We start from the raw sequence: 19,031 nt of genomic DNA on the forward strand, positions 1-19,031 counted from the left end.
TCAAGACTTCCTTCCTGATGCACAGAGCTCTCCATCAGGCTGGACTTAACTATCTATCCTCTAGGATTTCCTGTTACATCCCTTCAAGAAACCTGAGATCCACCAATAATTTTCTGGCCAAGATCTCTAGGATTCACTTGGCTAAGGCCAGCGGGGGTTCCTTCTCCTTCCTGGGACCAGTGAGCTGGAACAATCTGCATATAGAACTTTGTCAGATAGACGATGAAGGATTGTTCAGGAAGAAGCTTAAAACTTGGCTGTATGTTCAGTAGCTGTGTTTCTATTTTCTCTTGCTTCTTCGCATAGCGCTGGGACACTCTCTGAGTAGCTGCGCACTTTACAAATCCCAAAACATCAACATCATTTGAAGTATACAGTTCACCCCTCGAGCAAGAGTCCTTCAGCCATTCAGCAGTATCAATGAGTGCATACCGAAATACTGAATGTTATATGATGATCACAGAATGAATGTAATCACAGGCAGAAGCTATGATTTACGTTTGGCAATTAACATATTAAGGAAGTAGGAGGAAGGTCACTGAATCCCATACTGTATATCGTATGACAGAAATATCACATCCACTAACTATATCAACTACCACAACATCGTCAAAGTAAATAGAAGTGGAGCTAAGAACAGTAAGTTAATACTTACCTTGACATAGTAGTGGTAGGTAATATAGTGGATGCCATTTTTTTGTAGGTCCACAGTGCTGTCCTCGATTGAGTGACTTACAACCGTTTCCAAGCAGGGCAGAGGCTGGTGCAGCAGATCTGTTACCTTCTGCTCCAAGTTGTTACACCTCACACAAAGGAAAGAGCAGTAAAACCAAGAGCATGGGTTCAACATGTGACTTCTTTTGTTTCTTATTGCAGAACCGCTCTTTGCCACAGAGCTGCACAGGAGGCAGCAAAGCCCCTCTTGCAAAACAGGTAATAATTTGCATAATGAGCATGCATTTGTCACCATCCTGCCTTTCTGTTAGAATGAGATCCCAATGATCCTACAGCTGGGTTCCTTTATAGCTACAGAGCCTGGCATGACTTCCAAAGCAGCAGTGCTTTGTCAGCTGATTCCGCAAATATTCACAAGTATATGTATATATACATATATATATAGATAGTGGGTGGTTTTCTCTAATGATTCTTGTTGATGTCTTGCTTTAATTCTCACCTCTAACTATTGACCAGCTAAAAGCAAATAAAATGGAGTGTTTCAGTACATCTGACCTATCTTATTTGCAATTATTTAGTGCCATAAGAAAATGTAGAATGTCATGGAAATGTTTTACCAGCTCTTAAGTATGGTGTTTCATCAGCGTCAGGCTTACAATGTAATGCTACTTTGGCCCTCAGTGACATTGTTTGAGACCTCATTATGTTGGTGATTGATATTAGTGTTTTCTTTTTGATGCTGAAAGTTCTAACGTTGAAGGCGAGAGAGACAACCCTGTGACAAGAACTCAGGAACCACCGAACAAGGACAGAAAGGATATCACAGCATTGAGCCCTCTAAGTCTGGTAATTTTAATTGTAATTGTATTTATGTCAGTTACTACCCCCAATGAGGTATTGAAACACTGTGAAGCGAGTAGCACACTACTCCGGAGCCCAAAGTTAGTGGTAGTTTGGTAGTAGATTTGATTTATTGTCTTATTTGTAGGCTACTGGATTATTTTTGTGCTCTCAGATATCTCATGCATTTTCTCCTAATCTGTGACAAAGTAGGTGTTTGAGTTAACTGTGAGTCATTAAGGGAGAATGCCACTGCTAGCTGGATGAGAAGACAGATTGGGAGAAGCTTGAAAGTACTGTGTAAGTCCGCGGAGGTCTTGGGTGAATTGCGATGAAGTCTGGGAGTACAGGGATAAAATGAGAGAATGGAGAAAAAGGTAGGTTTGGACCAGGGAAATGGAATAAATGAAAAAAGGGTGAGTGGCAGTAAGGACTGGCATGCTGAGAATGGAAAACAGATATGTTATATAGTTAGGATTCCCTCCCCATAGGAAAGTGAGCTTTTTGGTTAGAAATGGGGTCTTTAGTTGGCAGAGGTATACACCCTTGTCCAAGTAGGGACCAAATGATCCTGTGCCCACCCTCTGGTAGCTTGGCACTGAGCAGTCAGGCTTAACTTAGAAGGCAATGTGTAAGATATTTGTGCAATTAATCATGCAATAACAGTGAAAACACCCCAAAAATACACCACACAGGTTTAGAAAAATATCAGATATTTACCTGAGTAAATTAAGGTCAAACAATCAAGATTTGTTCAGCACAAGTTGAAATATCACTTTTGCAATTATAAGAACAGTCTTAAGGCTTTTAAAAATCAAAAACTGTCTCTTGTGTGCACAATGTACCTGGTATGCGTCAAAATTACACGCACGAAGTCCAAAGGAGGAGATGTGTGGAAAAAGAAAGGTGTGCATCAGATTTCCAGACGCGCACAGACAATGAGTCTATTCTTCCCACGCTGCAAGGGCTTTGCGTCGATTTCTGGCATGCAGTCTTAGATCCTCACTGCGATGCAGGGTCTTTTGACGCCCAGGGACGATGCGTGGAAATCCCGGGCATGTAGGACGAAGTCACAGGTGCTGTGTCGATCCAGTTGGCGATGCGTCGGAGTTTCTGTTGCACAGCAGGCACTGCGTCAATTCCTCACACAGGAATTTGTGCTGCGTCGTTCCAGCTCGGCAATGCATCGATCCGATGGATGGTGCGTCGAATTTCTGGTAACAACGCTGGCGCTGCATCGATCCCCACTCGGGGAGCCAGGCTGCATCGTTCCGGGTCAGCAATGCGGTGATTCTTTCACCGCTAGGCAGGCTGTGTGTCGATTCCAGCACGCTGTGCATTGATTTTCTCCGCACAAGGAGTTCCTTTGAAGAGAAGTCTTTTTGGCCCTGAGACTTCAGGAAAAGGAGGCAAGCTCAATCCAAGCCCTTGGAGAGCACTTCTCAGCAGAGCCAGAGACCAGCAAGGAAGTAGTGCAACAGCAAGGCATCAGTCCTTCACAGCAAAGCAGTCCAGGTGAGTCCTTTGGGCAGCCAGGCAGCTCCTCTTGGCAGGTTGCAGGATATGTTTCAGAGTGTCTGTCCCAGGAAGGGTCTGAGTTGGTAGGGTCAGGGACCCAGTTTATATACCCAAAAGTGCCTTTGAACTGTGGGAGACTTCAAAGAGTGGTTTTGAAGTGCACAAGGTCCCCTTTCAGAACAGGTCTGTCTGCCAGGGTCTCAGTATGGGGTGTGGCAGTCCTTGGTGTGAGGGCAGGCCACTAGCCTTTGAAATGTAAGTGTCAAGACTCTCCACCATCCAGACCAGGAAGACCCTTTCAGTATGCAGATGTGTGCAAGTGTGACTGAGCATCCTGTGTTTGTGGTTGTCTGGGTGAAATATACAAGGGTGCTGTCAACCACCCCAGCCCAGACGTGGAACTGAAACAGGCTGTAAGGCACAGATGGCTTTTAAGTGCAAAGAAATGCTCACTTTCTAAAAGTGGCATTTCTAAAATAGTAATGTAAAATCCAACCTCACCAGTCAGCAGGGTTTTGTATTACCATTCTGGCCATACCAAATATGACCCGTTTACCCCTTTCTGATCATAATCAACCACTCGAACATTATATGAGGGTAGCCCTAATGTTAGGCTATGAAAGGAGCAGGCCTCACAGCAGTGGAAAATGAATTAGGAGTTTTCCACTACCAGGACATTTAAAACACACAGGTATATGTCCTGCCTTTTACATACACAGCACCCTGCCCTATGGGTTACCTAGGGCCTACCTTAGGGGTGACTTATATGTAGAAAAAGGGGAGTTAAGGCTTGGCAAGTACTTTTAAATGCCAAGTTGAAGTGGCAGTGAAACTGCACACACAGGCCTTGCAGTGGCAGGCCTGAGACATGGTTAAGGGGCTACTAATGTGGGTGCCACAACCATTGCTGCAGGCCCACTAGTAGCATTCAATCCAAAGGCTCTGGGTACATGTAGTGCACTTTACTAGGGACTTACAAGTAGATCAAATATGCAAATTGGGTATGAACCAATGTTACCATGTTTTAAGGGAGAGAGCATATGCACTTTAGCACTGGTTAGCAGTGGTAAAGTGCACAGTCTTAAAACCAGCAAAAACAATGTCATAAAATTGGAGGGAGGCAGGCAAAAAGTTGGGGGTGACCACCTTAAGGTTGTCAGATCTAACAGTTTGCTAGTAACTTTAAAAAAAATGTGCCTTGTATATATAATTTTCTTTTTTTGGGGGGGACCCGGTCCTAAGATGACGGACGCAACTTTTCCCTATGTTGTAACTAGCGAAATACAAAGCATGCTTGGGGTTACAGCTCATCATCGGTGGATCCTCTGTAGATTCATGTCCTTATATATAAATACATTTTGATCATTCATATCTCTAAATCACAAAAACAATCACTCTTTCTGGACCAAGATCTAGTTTTCTGCCAAATTTGATGTAATGCATTTCAGCCTTTTTTATTAGTTTAAATTATTAGCAAACTAAAAATCCATTTCCTATGGAAACGTGGGCCTAACTATGATTACCCTGTGGCGACCACCAATGGGTAATATGCCCTTACATATATAGACATTCATACACAGATACATGCATGATTATATATGTACACATAAAAAGATATAAATCTATCCTTTAAGAGCTGAGTGTGTGCTCCTTCACAGAACAAGGCCTGTGGATGTTTGGGGTATTAGGAATGGTATGTACCGTCTCATTTATTCGGGGGGTCAAGGCGGTTTCTATTACCAGAGTATCCCTTCTGGGCTTCATGGTTTAATAATGGGTCAGTACCTGGGGATGAAAAAGCTTTGTTTGGTATTATTTTCTACCTACTGCTGCAGGTTGTTTTGGTATTGGCGAGTGGAATTGTTTTTCTAAGGAACCTTGGGATTATGTTGTAAAAAGCCAGTTCTAAACTAATCTTCTGAAAGTCATGTGTTTCTCGGTAGCCCTTATTCTTTTCTGGAAAAGAGTTTCTTGGTTTGACGCCAGAGAAAGACCTGCCGGCAATGTTTTTTTTCTTTTATGCTGGTTACTAAATGACTGCAGTTATCGAGTGGGATTGTTTTTCTTGGGATCCTTGTGATCATGTAGAAAAAAGTCATCTCTTAACCATTTTCAGAAAGGTATACGGTTCTCTGTAGCTGCAGTATAAATATTATATTCCACTTTAGGACCTCGTACAGTATGCACACTAAATTGTTAATAATGCACCATACCACATGCATCATTTGCTCTGGAGTCTATCATATATCAATTATTTCCCAAAATATCGATGTCAGTAATATCGACTTTGTGTCGCATCCAAAACATCAATAGTCCAACATGTCGTCAAGCTACCAATACACAGTTAACTGTACATTTATTATTCTTACCTCCACATCTACTTAGTGTCACAATATGTTGGTAGTTGATTAAAAAACACTCAATATTGTGATAGACACACATACGATGTAGCTTTTGGTGCAAATAATAGAGAATATCAGCAGAAAACAATTTTGTTCCTGCTATTTCTTTTTGCTTTCTGTTTTGATGTTTTGATTTTCCCCAGGAACATATAAGAGCAGACAGCCACAAAATCAAGTGAAATTTGCAGCCACCTGCCATAGTGGCAAAATGTAAAAATGGAAGCAAAAGTTTGATATGCCCAGTTTTCATCATGAATACGGTGACCATGGTGTTTCATGAACCCTTAATAGTTGCTAGTGCTTTTGTGGTGTTTTGTGGCATGACATTATAAAGGTGTCATACAAGGGATTTGAATTGTTAAGACCACCAATCACTTTATTTGGCAGATGTTAGGTGCTCACCTAAAAAAAGTTCATTGGTTGCCTATGAAATGCACCACATTAAACATGAGTTGGTAGTGTTGGATCCACCTGACAACATTCACATTCAAAGATCAAACAATTACACTTCCATTAACTAGTCTTGAGAAAAGAGGCTTCGGATAGAAGGAACAGGAAGAGTTGATTCCCTCCATATAGCTAGAAACAACAGAACAGTTGTCAGTTATGTTTCTGGCAACATGTGTGACTTACTCTTGTCCTACTAAAGTTTACCCATAACTTACCCCTGATCTTTCTAGAGTTGGCCACACCACCTCGTAGAAGAAAGCGTTGTGAATGAATCCCAGTCACTATACAGAGTGGTTCAGGATGAGTATGAATACTGATTAACCTTCACTTTAGTACTCAAATATGACCACTGGATATTGAGGCTACTGCATGAATGTGCATTCAGTTTCATTCGAACCTCTGAAGGTAATTCCTCTAAATTAAGAGCAGGTATTGAATGAGACTAAGCACTGGCACTGTTCACCACTGAGGTCCTCTTTAAGAGCTTTTGGGTATAAAACCGCCATTCTAGTTTTCCGTCCGCTTGCCCTTTTACAAAACCGGCCACAACAATGACGTCGGCTCATAATCGAGCCGGTGGCAATATTGCGGTGAGTCGGGTGCAACAGCACCCATCGTGCTTTTCACTGCTTGCGATTCAAGCAGTGAAAAGCGCAACGGGGCTGTCAATTGGGGTCTCCGCACTGCTAAGCTAAGTGGATGGGCAGTTCAGGGGCCCCCACGGGGTGGAACCATCATGCAAATGTAGACGGAATGGGGACTCGTAATCTGCAGCGCTGCCCAGGTAGATTAAGACCACCGGCACCACCAGGCTGTCCACTGACAGCAACCTGGCGGTCAAACCGTGGCGGCTCCACCAGGGTCTGAATGTGGAGGCTGGACCGCTGCTTTGGCAGCGGTCCGACCTCTAATGTGAGTCTGGCGGTCCCAGGATCACCAGACTCGTAATGAGGAGCTGAGTGAGGCCTGTGACGGAAATGGAATAATGAACATAGTTGTTAAATGTAGGATTTATAAGGTCATTGAAACTAAGGCAAAGGTATAGAAAATGTTAGTTCCAAATCAAAGGTTTCAATTCAGAAGGTATACAACTACAATGAATGAATTGGCAAAGTTTGATCAATACAAGATGATAAGGCATCTAATGGGCTGTAGGAAAGCAAGACCAGACAAAGTGATTTTTTTTTTTTTAACGGTTGTTCTGATCCCTTAGGAGTTTTAGCAGAGGTTATGGCATTAGACCGAATTAGCATATTATCCATTCTAATTAAATCCACCCCAATAAAAGCATATTAGTAAATTAGGAGCTAAATGCTTATTTGGTGCTAGTATTCTGGCAGCCCTGGCAGAGAGAAGCCATGCATTGAGAAGCTACACATAAAATACTTTGAGAGGTTTCTTGTGATATTGAAATTAATTCTAATCACTTTCTTTTCTTTAGCAATTTGATGGTCGAGCTCAAGACCGCAGTAAGTACACTAGAACAAGTGTTTCCTGTGCCTGATTTTTTACTATACCCTCCTTAGTTTTTATTTTTCTCTACATCTAATCTTTCCCTGTAAACATTTTACCATAAAGAACAGACTTGATTCTTAAAGTACAATCAAATAACAGAAACCAGCCCTCTTGCTACCAAATAGTACATTCTACAGGTGTATTACAGAATCCAGACTTGCACACAGATACCAGTTATACATTTGTATGAATGCCATTTTGTTTTGCTTCAGTAACAGCCATTTAGACAGCTCTTAATGCATAAATTGTTTAAAGACTTTATGGGGTACTTTACTTCCAGGATGACATCGTGACTAAGGGAAATGATATGCTAGAGCATTATCATAGGTTTTATAAATTGGCATCTAATGGGTAAACAGCAGAGTTAAAGAAAAGTAATTTTGCTATGGGCACTGTAACATAATTGGGACATGTGATAAGTCGGTCTGCTATAGTTGTTTGTGGAGCCCATTAAGGACACTCCCCCACCTACTTGTAACGATGACATGAGATCATTTCTGGGTCTGATGGACTTTTACTCTAAATTTGTGAAGAAGTTTTCTTAGGACTTGTGACAAACGCATAAAGTTCGGCAAGAATTTGTGTGGAATGAGAGGGCACAAAATGAATTTGATAGTATTCAGGCAATATTTGTATTGCTGCTCCATTGCATGGGTTTGGTTCTACTGCTAATAGTATTCTCACCACAGAGGACAGAGGAAAGGGATTGGGATCAGTTTTGTCACAGTTTTTGGGTTATGGTGAAGAATAAACTGTGTTCTCATTCTTTGTCTCCCACTTAGAAAAAGTATTCAGTGATCGAAAGAGAAATGTTAGTGTGTGTTTGGTTGATGGATACGTACAGGCAATACCTGTGGGGTGCAAGATTCACTTTACATAGGGACAAAAACTGTTGGTGAATGTTTTAACCATGGAGGGTGCAGTGAAAGCAACTCCTTGCATAGTCAGGATGTCTTTGAGATTATTTTTACATTTATGATGTAGAATATTTACGCTGGAAAAGAAACAGGCTCGCTGATTAATTGAGCAGATCTCTGTTATCCTTGAGTGTATATGAATCTAGTGAATGGGATAAGTACTGTGTGGTTGGCCATGGTGGAAGAAATTGGCGCCATCATGAAAATGATTGGGAGTCTGGATCTGCCAATGATGATGGAATTAAAAGAAGTCAAATGGTATGGTGTGAGTGGTTGGCCGGAGAAGAAAGAACTTATCGATGTTTGTTGAACCTATTGGGAGCTAAAAGAAGAGCTTTTTGTGTGTGACCAGGGGTTTCTCCTCAGAGGTGAAAGAGAAATACCTCTGCAGATTCTCTGTCAAAATATTTTGAGTATTGCACATGACGGGCGTTTGCGAACTGTCAAATTAAAAAAAAGGGTGAAGGCCTTGTATTGGTGGCCTCAGGTTGATTCTGGCATGGAAAGGTTTGTGATATCTTGATAGCAGTGTACCAATTCTGATAAAGCACAATCCGTCTTCAGGCCTCTATTGGGAATTACAAAATTTCGGAATGGTCTTTGGAAAGAATTAGCAGTAGATGGTTTTGGACCAGACTTGGATTGTAGTGGGGTTTTGAAGTATCTTATAGTTCTCTTTGATGTGTATTCCCAGTGGCCCAACCCTGAGATTCAAAGAGTGAACACTAATGTTGTCATTTCATTTTTGCAAAGAACTTTTTAGGAGAAACAATTCTCAAGTCATATTTAAGAGATAATGGCCCTTAGTCTTCAGCTGAGAAGTTAAAGGATTTTTTAGAAGTGAAGGGTGTTAAACTTAAACACATGGTTGTGTATCATCCCAGAAGGGATAATGATGTTGATCGCTTTAACAGGGTGAATATGGGTAGTATACAAGCTTCCATAAACTCTGGAAAGAACTGGGATAAGGAACTTAGTAAGCTTTTGTGGGAGTATAGGATTACTCCAACAGTAACGGGGTATAGTCCATACAAAGTATTTAAGGGTAGAGAGGCATTCACTAAGGATAATAATGCATGGATGTCTGCAGATCGTCAGAGTATATGGTTGCATGCTGTTGTACAAAGTAATCTTATTGATGCACAGAGTGTGTATAAGAAGTACTAGAGCAGAATGCATGGTGTGAAGGAAGTTGATTTGCAGAAGGGAGATTGGGTTTGTGTGAAATGTGGTCTCAGGAATAAGAAGGGAAATAGCACATTCTCTGAACCTTTGCAAGTGAAGGAGGTTTATGCATGTTCCACGAAGTTGGGTGATGGTAAAGTGTGGTATTTTGGAAGAATGTCCAGGTGTAACAAGATAATATGTTATAGGCATATTTGGAAGGAAGTGCATGCTGCTGTTAATCCTAATTTGTTGTGTTGGGGAGAGGATGCAGTGGAACTGCTTTAAAAACTGGTAACAGTTCCACAAATCAATTGGAAGGGGATTATCCAAACCTACAACTACTGGAAGAGTTGTGATCCTTCCTAATAATTTGAAAAACGTAAAAAAAAATTTTTAGCAATGTTTAAGCATGCATATTATATATAATTTATTAGGAATGGACAACTAGTACTAATATGTTATTCTATATTCAGACTGTGTTGAATTTGTTTTTTAAATGAGGTAGAAGTGTGGTGCCCTGGTTGTGGCTTGCCATGGGGTGTTAATATTCCAGTGGGGATTCTAGAGTGTTGAGGGAGTGCTGGGTTGGCAGTTACAGAGAAGCGTTAGCATAGTTGTCAGTCCTGGTTTTGTACAGTCCGGTCTTATTAAAGGATAGTTACTATCTACCTGTCTTGGGGAAGCCACAAAAATACCTGGATGAAACTCTTACACCTCCGAGGCTAGGCAGTGCTCATATTCATGAATTAGTGCAAGGAGAATTATTACCTAGATGTAATGGTGTTTCTATATTTAAGTTGTCTTTATAAGTCACTATAAAAGGAGAGACTTTCTCAGACTTTGTTTTCACCATTTAATTGAAAAGTGATTTTTGAATGTTCTAAGACCTTCTATCCCCTATGGCAAAGTATCTTCATGTTTACCAAGACATAAATCCAACATTCAGCATATTTTGGGGAATAAGCTTCTTAGTTTTCATCATATAAGCTGAAAGGCTAGCAAAATATAGGCTCTAGGCCATTTTTTCCATTAGAATAATGTATCTATTAACTCACTCTTTCTTCCTTCATGTCTCTGATTCACAGAGTAGGTATGAAAAGATCCCTTTCCAGGATGCATAAAATTAGGAAAATGAAGCAGAACTGTGTTAATTATGGTGTTACTAGTATAGACCTAGCAACATTTGGTCTTATTGCAGTTGGATAGATTTATTTATATCATAGTAGAAAAGGGCCAATCTAGGTTTATATAAAAGTTGTTCCTTCAGGAAGAGAAGCTGCTTGTGTTCCCTTTTAGAACATTCCTGTTAATATAATAAAAGGCAACCATGCCCTTCACGAGCACTACATTTTAGACATTGACTCAAGTATAGGCACTTAAAGCCCAATTGCAAGTCTAGTGTTATTTCAGGTGCAACTTGCAAACCAAATAAATACTGTTAGCTTGGGGTGCGTAATCAGCAGGTGCTTAATCTGTACTCACATGTTGCTCTTCTCAAAACTAGGGGTAACACACTATTTGCACTTGTTTTCCCTCATTCATAGGCACACGAAATAGGAATATGCACTGTTTGCACTTCCAGTTTGAGGCAGGTTTTACTTGCCACAAACCTGGAGGGCAAGCCACTGCACTGCAGATATTTTTTCTCTGCGGTGTAATCCCATTTTGGGAAGAAACAGGATTTTCTGCCCAAAAAGAGAATATCCCCCTCATGGCTATTAGGGCTTAAAGCGAGATAGGCCTCTTCAAGGAAAACCATTGAATTGAGATGTCATTATCTTTTTCACATTATGTTTACTGTAGTCACTCTTACGGCTTTCTCATCACTCAGTGTTGGGTAATAAGCTTGAAATTATTTTCTAGTGTTTATGAATATTAATAAAGACCTAATGCTGGAGGAGGAAATGTTACTTACATGTACTCCTATCATAAGTATCTTAATTAAACCTGTAAAGAAACTATAACTTCTAATGATCCTTTCTGTAACCAGTTGAAGTGAAGGCTGTTACTAGAGTGCTCTATGGGGCTGTACAACAGCATGACTACCTTAAAGTCACCTCTGTAAGGGGTATATTCCACATATTGCTGCTTTCTTTTTTGCCATGTTGGAGATTGGAAATACACATCACTAAACGGATCTGTCCAATTGTTTTAAGACAAGTTTAATATTGATGTGTTAAATAAGAAAATAAGTGAAATTATAATAACATTTCTTATTGGTATTTCTAAAAATATTGTCCAAATGGAGCATTGGGATGAGTGGAACAGATTTAACAAGAGTCTCCTTCAATATCTCAATCTTTCCATTTGAGTGTACCTTGGTTTTTTGGCACAGGTCTGTGACTGGAAGTCCTTAAATACAATAATTCCAAGATTTGATGTAATCCTTCAGATGCCAGGAGAAATGGCAGATTCAAGGGAGAGTGTGTTAAGAATTTGGAAAGCATGTCCAGGTTTATGTTAGAAAAGTCAGGATTTCAGGAACATATTTCCAGATCTACTAAGATATTGGTCTTACAAAATAGTTCCTATCTTTTCATGCAAACTGACCTATATGTTCTAATTGTCAGCTTACACAATACCCAATCATAGGAAGTCACACAACAACCTGCCTAATTAATATTCACTACACATGATGCAAATTTCGGCTCCCATCAATTGGCCACAGTCACAGGATTGTATCCTGGAAGGATCAGCATACCATTATCCCTGTGATGGAATTTCAAAATGGATTTTGTTTTCTCAAAGCAGCCACATGTTTTTGAAGGAAACAAGACTGCTTTTATGAAACGTTTTCAGTTTGAAAAATCTCAGTGAGAGCTTGCAGAGGTCACCTGTAACACTGCCTAGCACCCCATGACACTGATACACTGATTCCCAAAGTGGGAGGGATATGGAGGATCACTAGAATTCCAAATTCAGAAAAAAATGCTCACAACATGCCCCTTCCAAATTGCGATTCATTATCAATTTCTAAACCCAATTTAGGAGTCTGTAATACCTTGCTGACTCCTAAAATGGGTTTAGTGCATTATTTTACATAGTAAACCCTCAGATTTAGCATAGCTATTTGTTTGCGGTTGCAAACACTCTGATTTTGCAAATCGGAGGGTTTGCGACCACTAAATATTTGAGTACAACCAACCCACAGAGCAGAAATTCAAGAACATTGAGGAAATACAAGCACACTGTAATACAAATTTCCAAGGCATCCCAGGAACAGTTCAAGATCAGAGATCAAAGAGTCCGTCCTTCATAAGGTAATCAAATGCAACGTATGCGGCAGTGACAAAAGAGAATCACTTTAGTTTCTGAAACTATTCAGGCACTGCAGTTTTTCTTCTTTTTCTCTGGCTCATTTCCCATTCTTGGAGCATGGCCCTACAATCAAGTGTAGAGTCTTAGGTGGCTACAACTAATGATGGTTCAGGCAACACATTTACTTTGGCTTATCAGGATTTTAGAAGCTGCATTTGAAGGCTGTGATTCTTTGCAAACATTCATTTACTCTATTAAAACATTTCCAATCAAGGACATTTTCCTTCTAGGAAGGCAAGAGTTAATCATCGTTCTTGTGCTATCAGAGTGTTGGCTCCCATGTTTATAAAATGTAATTCTAAGTCTAATTTTCTTGAATATTTACGTAGAGAGTTGTGGAAAAGCAAGAGACTTGACACAATTGGCTCTCTCCAGAGCAGTGTCATTGGCAAATTAATACTACAGGTGACACCCCCCCCCACACACAGTAAAGGTGACACCCCTAAGCATTAAATATTACCTCCATAATTCTACATACAAATCAGTCAGCCTGATCACTAATAATAAACAAAGGAATTGTTTAGAGGGTTTAATCAGCAAGCCAAGGAATTAATCGGGTCAAAGGAGGGATAAGCAGCATTTTGTATTAAGCAGCACAGCACATTACTCGGCAATCGGCATGTCCTAGGGTCACTTGAAACTACTGTAGATAAAACAATGTAAAGGACAATGCTAAAACTTGCAATACGTTAGTGCTGAAGAGGGTGTACAGCCATCCGCACAGGTCCTGTTCATAGGGGCTTAAGGGTGATAAAAACAGTAAATATAACAAGTCTGTATAAGAAAACACGATTAGCAAAAAGGAAGAGAAATATAGGAAACAGCGCTCACAGTCAGTCACCAAATCAAACTTAATACACTTTTAGATGCACGGTGCTCCTGGCAGGAGGATCTTCCTCCCTCCTCCCTTTCCAAAGGAAACCAAACAGCGACAACAGATGGCAGGGCACTCATGAATAAAAGTTCAGTCCTCCATATGTGTCAAAACTTGGTAAGCCGTCGAATATGAGTCGGACCAGGATAGTAGGTAAAGTACAATTTAATCTTGACATGCAAAGTTCATTAAAGCAACAATAACCGTCCTTGGAAAGAATATCCATAATGCAACAACAGCCAACACGTGTTTCGTCCTATGAGATAAGTATTCTCAAAGACTTCATCAGGGCTTCGATAATAATTAAAGGGACTTCCGAGCCGGTAAGTTTGAAAAGCGCTTCTGGAATCCCCATCACAAACGAACTGTACTCAGGTGTCCCGTATGCTAGTGTCCATAATTTAAGCCATGCTGCTCAGGATATTGAGTAAAACAATCCACTTTGAATCAAAAAGGCGGAACACCGCGTTGCTGTCCTCCCGCGGCGTTCAGAAACATAATGTCACGAGAAGCTTTGCATGTCAAGATTAAATTGAACTTTGCCTACTATCCTGGTCCGACTCACATTCGACGGCTTACCAAGTTTTGACACATATGGAGGACTGAACCTTTATTCATGAGTGCCCTGACATCTGTTTGTCGCTATAGCAAGTCTGTACCTTCTCTAGTACAGATTATAGTAGTATTTAGAGAATCAGTATTTCCACATTTGATTTCTATGTGCATCAAATCTGCTGTCTTCCTTGCTGGCCAGTCATCAAAATGTCACCCCTTCCTCATCAAATGGGGGATTGCCATTGCGAATGTCAATGATTCCGATGTGTTATACATTGGTAGATGAGTCCACCTGTGCAGAGGGTGATCACCAATGCAAGTCCAAAGGATAAACATTAAATGCAGAGCTTCCTAGGCTGTTCCAGTGTTTGTTTTCTTGACAATTGACAGCCCCTACTGCCACTTCTTTTATTGCTACAAACTAGTAAGGCTGGCTTACCAAAAGAAACATGATCACAGAAAACGTCAGTTAATATTTTCTTATGTCTTATAAGATATCTGCAATAGCATATTCCAGGAAAGCAGCCAGGGGGAGGGAGAGGGCAGTAGGAATGCCACCCAGGAAACAGTACTTCATTTGTAAATGAAAAGCAGTTTGTAGCAACTTGAATCCAAATAAAGCAATGCCTTCCATCATTGCCACTCTGAAACACGCTTTTTCATCATTATATTATAACTTCTTGAGAAGAAAAGTACAATTAATATTTACACAAACGATTACCTTCTACAGGCCCTGGTTTGGCAGAGGTAAAGCCATGAAGGAAAGGTCTGCACCTCACAATGTACAATACCAATGATGTTTTCTTCAAGCTTACTTTACAACCTTTCTCCATTGTGGCTGTATGTAAGGACACACTTTTCCCATCATTACCTGCCACACACATAGGTATAGTTTCAACAACAAACAGTGGTCAGGTTTCAGCTATTAACCTTCTGAACAATCTACTATCATCAACTCCCTTTTTGTTTACTTAATAAAAATCATTACAATGTACAATCAACAACTGATCAAACATAGTATCACAATGGTTACAACATTTCTCAGATAGGCAATGGTAAAATAAGATGGAACTCATTATATTACAATCTGTTCAATGTTATTTCATAATTTTCTGTTCTATCTTTGTAAAGATGTAAGTGAATAAAATGTACCTCAAAATTATTACCTGAGATCTGCAGGCCTTCAATACAGGATCTCAAATATCTAATAGCAACAGGACTACTAAAACTTCCATTCATAAACATTAAAAGGCTGAGCCAAAAACAGAACATATCAGTGAGACTTGAGTATCTACAGAGTGGTTTGATCTGTCATAAGCGATTCCTTCTTTATCTTATTTCTTCTTGCAAGGCATCACTTTCCCTTAACTTCTTTATTGCCAAATGGGGAAAATCAGTAGTGCTACTGGGCATCTGTGGCTCATTACTATCCAGACAACGGTTAACTACTTCATTCGTGTACTTTCACATTTTGCATAAATCTTTGTTGTAACATTTTCAGCCCGCACCAAGTGCACACTTACAACATCTGTCGGGCCACAGTCATGGTGTTCGGGGCATTTGCCTCCGATGGCTCAGGGCGTGTACAACTAAGGCTCTGCAAAACAGGGCCAAGTTCAACCCTTTCAGCACTTGACTCTTGGGCAGAGCAAAACAGAGCGCCCAGACAGTGTTATAAAATAGCGTTAAAGCAGCGGAAAAACGTCTTAAGAAAGAAAATATGGGAGTCTCTCCTAAAAGCCAGTAAGAGTAAGGATATTATGTCTTCTGACGCATGATTAATTCTCCTTTTTTGAAACAGGCAGACCGGCCACACTTAGAGGTGGCCATAGTGAATCAGAAAGAATCTCTCACTTCTCTAGTATCTATTCTACAATTAGCTTAGGGGGTGGCTGATGGTGATTTAGAGGCCTTCAGTAGTTGTGACATTGCCCCCCTCCTTATCCTATTGACTTAACATGTTCTCTAGTGTTAATAAGGCACTACAATCGCCAACAAGGAGGGTAAAGCCCCAGGTCTTGACTGTATCCCTGTGGATCTTTATAAAACTAACATTCCGATTTGGGGTCCACTATTGACTCAGGTTTTGGGAGCCTGATGTCAGGTAGGCTCCCCAACCAATTGGACAGAGTCCTTAATTTTTCTCATATTCAAGAAGGGTGACTGCAATAGTCCAGCCTGTTCCCGGCCAAGTTCTTTATTAGATTCTTTGGTCAAGATAGTGGGACGAATCATCTTGCAGATTGCTGATTTTGGCAGATGACAGGGCATCTTATCTGACTTACAGTATGGTTTTCAATCCGGTGTGGGGACGACAGAGCAGGGACTCAATCTAAAACTGTTAATTGAGAAACATTGCCGGATTAGAAAAGGGAGCCTATTTCAGTTCGTCATAGATCTTATTTGCTTTCGACTGTGTGATTCATAATTAGTTATGGATTATTATGCTGGACCTTGGTGTTGACCCCTGAGTACAGTTTATTGGGCAATTCTAACAGAGGTGCAGGGCAAAGATGTGGTATCAAGGGAGAAAGTACCCGGTTGTTCAGCATAGAGAGGGAGGTTAGGCAGGGTTGGTTCTTAGCGCCCTTCTTTTTCTCTCTATTTATAAACAGGTTGGGAGGGTTTCTGGTGGAACAATGTAGAGATCTTCACATTACCCTCTGTCTTTATATGCAACATGATGTCAAAATATCTATGGGCTGTGATGAAACAGAGCAAGATTATACAGCTCCAATGGGAATGCTTTAACAAGTATTTGCTATTTAACTTTTAGTGAGATTAGCAGAGATCGAATGATGCAAATAAGAGTCTTCTCTTTAAGTAATTATGGCAACTTATAACTTCGTATGCTTTTATGATTTTTATACAAAATTGGGTAAAGCTCGATTTGACTATGACTCTCGGTGGTTACAATGGCAAGCAGTCTATTGCTTCCAATGGGAGGTTCATGTGTGTTTCCTCTGGCTCAGCACTCAAGACCACCCCCAGCAGTGCAATAGGATAACTGCCCAGCCTAGTGCTGTTCTTTATAAAAGACAAGTAATTTAATATGCAGAAAGCAAAATATTACACAATAATGCTGGAATACCTGACTTGCAGGTGTGATTCTCTTATACTTCAAAGCTGAACCCTCCTTCTCTAGATACTCTACCCGACCCTTCCTCACTTTGACTCAGTCTCAGTGTTCTCGGGCTAATGTGGCATAGTTGCTAGTATGAGTGCAGCGCCTCCCCCCACTTCGCTCAGCCACCAGTCTCAAGGGCTCTAGACCTGTTCAAGTCTCCCATCCATACATGGTTATTCTTCTCAAGGGCAGGCTTACCAGTGATGGATGTAGCTTTCCCACACGGCATGCAACAGTACTGCTCGAGTGGTGTACCTGCACTTAACCTGCAAGACTCAGGGAGAGATCAGCAGAAGCAGGTGATTCTGGCATAGACTCTCTTCTCGGCTTCAATGATTTCTCCACATGAGCAGGGCTTGAGGATCTGGTAGGTCTGGATCTGACACTCCAGTGAGTCTTTGGCCAGTTGCGCTTCAGACTCCCTCAATGGAGGTGGTTGGCAGTCTTCTTATCCAGGTGTGAGGCTCTGGCTTCAGATGTACACTTTGATAGAGCGGTCCGTACTAGTAATTTACCTGTGTTCGGACGCTCTTTAGGCCGATGAATCTTTTGACTAAGTGGGAACTCTCCGTACTCTTAATCAATCAATTCCATTAAAATCAATAATCAATAACGAACATAAGCAATACCTTGATCAACATAACACTTGACAATTAATCCAGAATACATTTCGGCGAACCCTGACCTTTCAGCCAGGAATAACCACACCAGTTTATTCAAAGTTAGTGAATTTATTTCCCTATATTAACAAAGCTAGCACAATATAGATGTGTCTCAACACCAAATGATAAACGTAAATGAACATTAATAGCTGTCCATAGCGGCGAAACAGGTGCAATCTATGTAGCATTTGAATCACAAGACATTCGATAATAGCAATGCAAATCACTAATACGATAATCTGTAACGAACTAATTGCATACATTTAGTCAGCATAACAAGATCCCCAATTGCATCGTGCAACATATGGAATCCTCGTCTAACCTCAAATTAGCATCGGCATGTGGGACTTCATGCAAAAACAATTTAGCAACATTAATTTAGAAAAAAACTCCTAACTAGGGCCCTTATCAAAATCAGCAGTTGGTTACCTAAAAGAAACACAATGCAATTTTACAATTTCCTTTCATATTTACCAATTACGATCAGCAATCAAGGAAGTCTTCGTCTCACAGGTACCGTTCTTCAGTCAGCATGGGTACCGTCTCGATCGGCATGGGATGGGGCAAAGGGGCAGGGGTGGACTGGGCAATTGCCTCACGGCGGCAAGATAAAACTACTACTTAATGCAAAGGGATAAACCAAAGTTAAAGTCTCTAGGGCCAGAATCATTTAAAGTCTCTTTCTCTCGATTAGAGAAAGCCTCAAAGTCTCTCAAAATGGCATCGCAGCAAGGTGGGCCATAATAGCTACGAAGTCTGCAAAATGGCGGGTATCGAGCTGGTAATGGCTGATAATAGCCTAATGATCTAATTTCTTCTCGTGCACCTGGGTTTTATAGACAACAGTTCAAATCCAGTAGGGTCTTCCATTGGAGGGTTCATAGGTTAGCTTCAAATTGTCCAATCAAAAAACGACAGTTCTCAAGCTTTTACTTAAGCATACATTATCCTTGGAGATGGGTACGCAAGTTGCAACATTGTATACCAATTAGCTCACTTTCAGAGCCTCCA

The 19,031-nt window shown here is 40.7% G+C and overlaps 1 protein-coding gene across 1 annotated transcript in view; it reads left to right on the forward strand.

Annotated features, from left to right (window-relative positions):
* LOC138259247 (cadherin-related family member 4-like) overlaps positions 1-19,031 on the forward strand; it is a 329,970-nt gene that overhangs the window by 288,321 nt on the left and 22,618 nt on the right. Inside the window, exons 16-18 of the mRNA XM_069206849.1 lie at positions 877-933; positions 1,422-1,521; positions 7,327-7,354. Of these exons, the coding sequence (XP_069062950.1) occupies positions 877-933; positions 1,422-1,521; positions 7,327-7,354 (185 nt within the window). The remainder of the gene's footprint in view (positions 1-876; positions 934-1,421; positions 1,522-7,326; positions 7,355-19,031) is intronic.

Source organism: Pleurodeles waltl, chromosome 9, assembly GCF_031143425.1.
Source record: "Pleurodeles waltl isolate 20211129_DDA chromosome 9, aPleWal1.hap1.20221129, whole genome shotgun sequence".
Taxonomy (NCBI): domain Eukaryota; kingdom Metazoa; phylum Chordata; class Amphibia; order Caudata; family Salamandridae; genus Pleurodeles; species Pleurodeles waltl.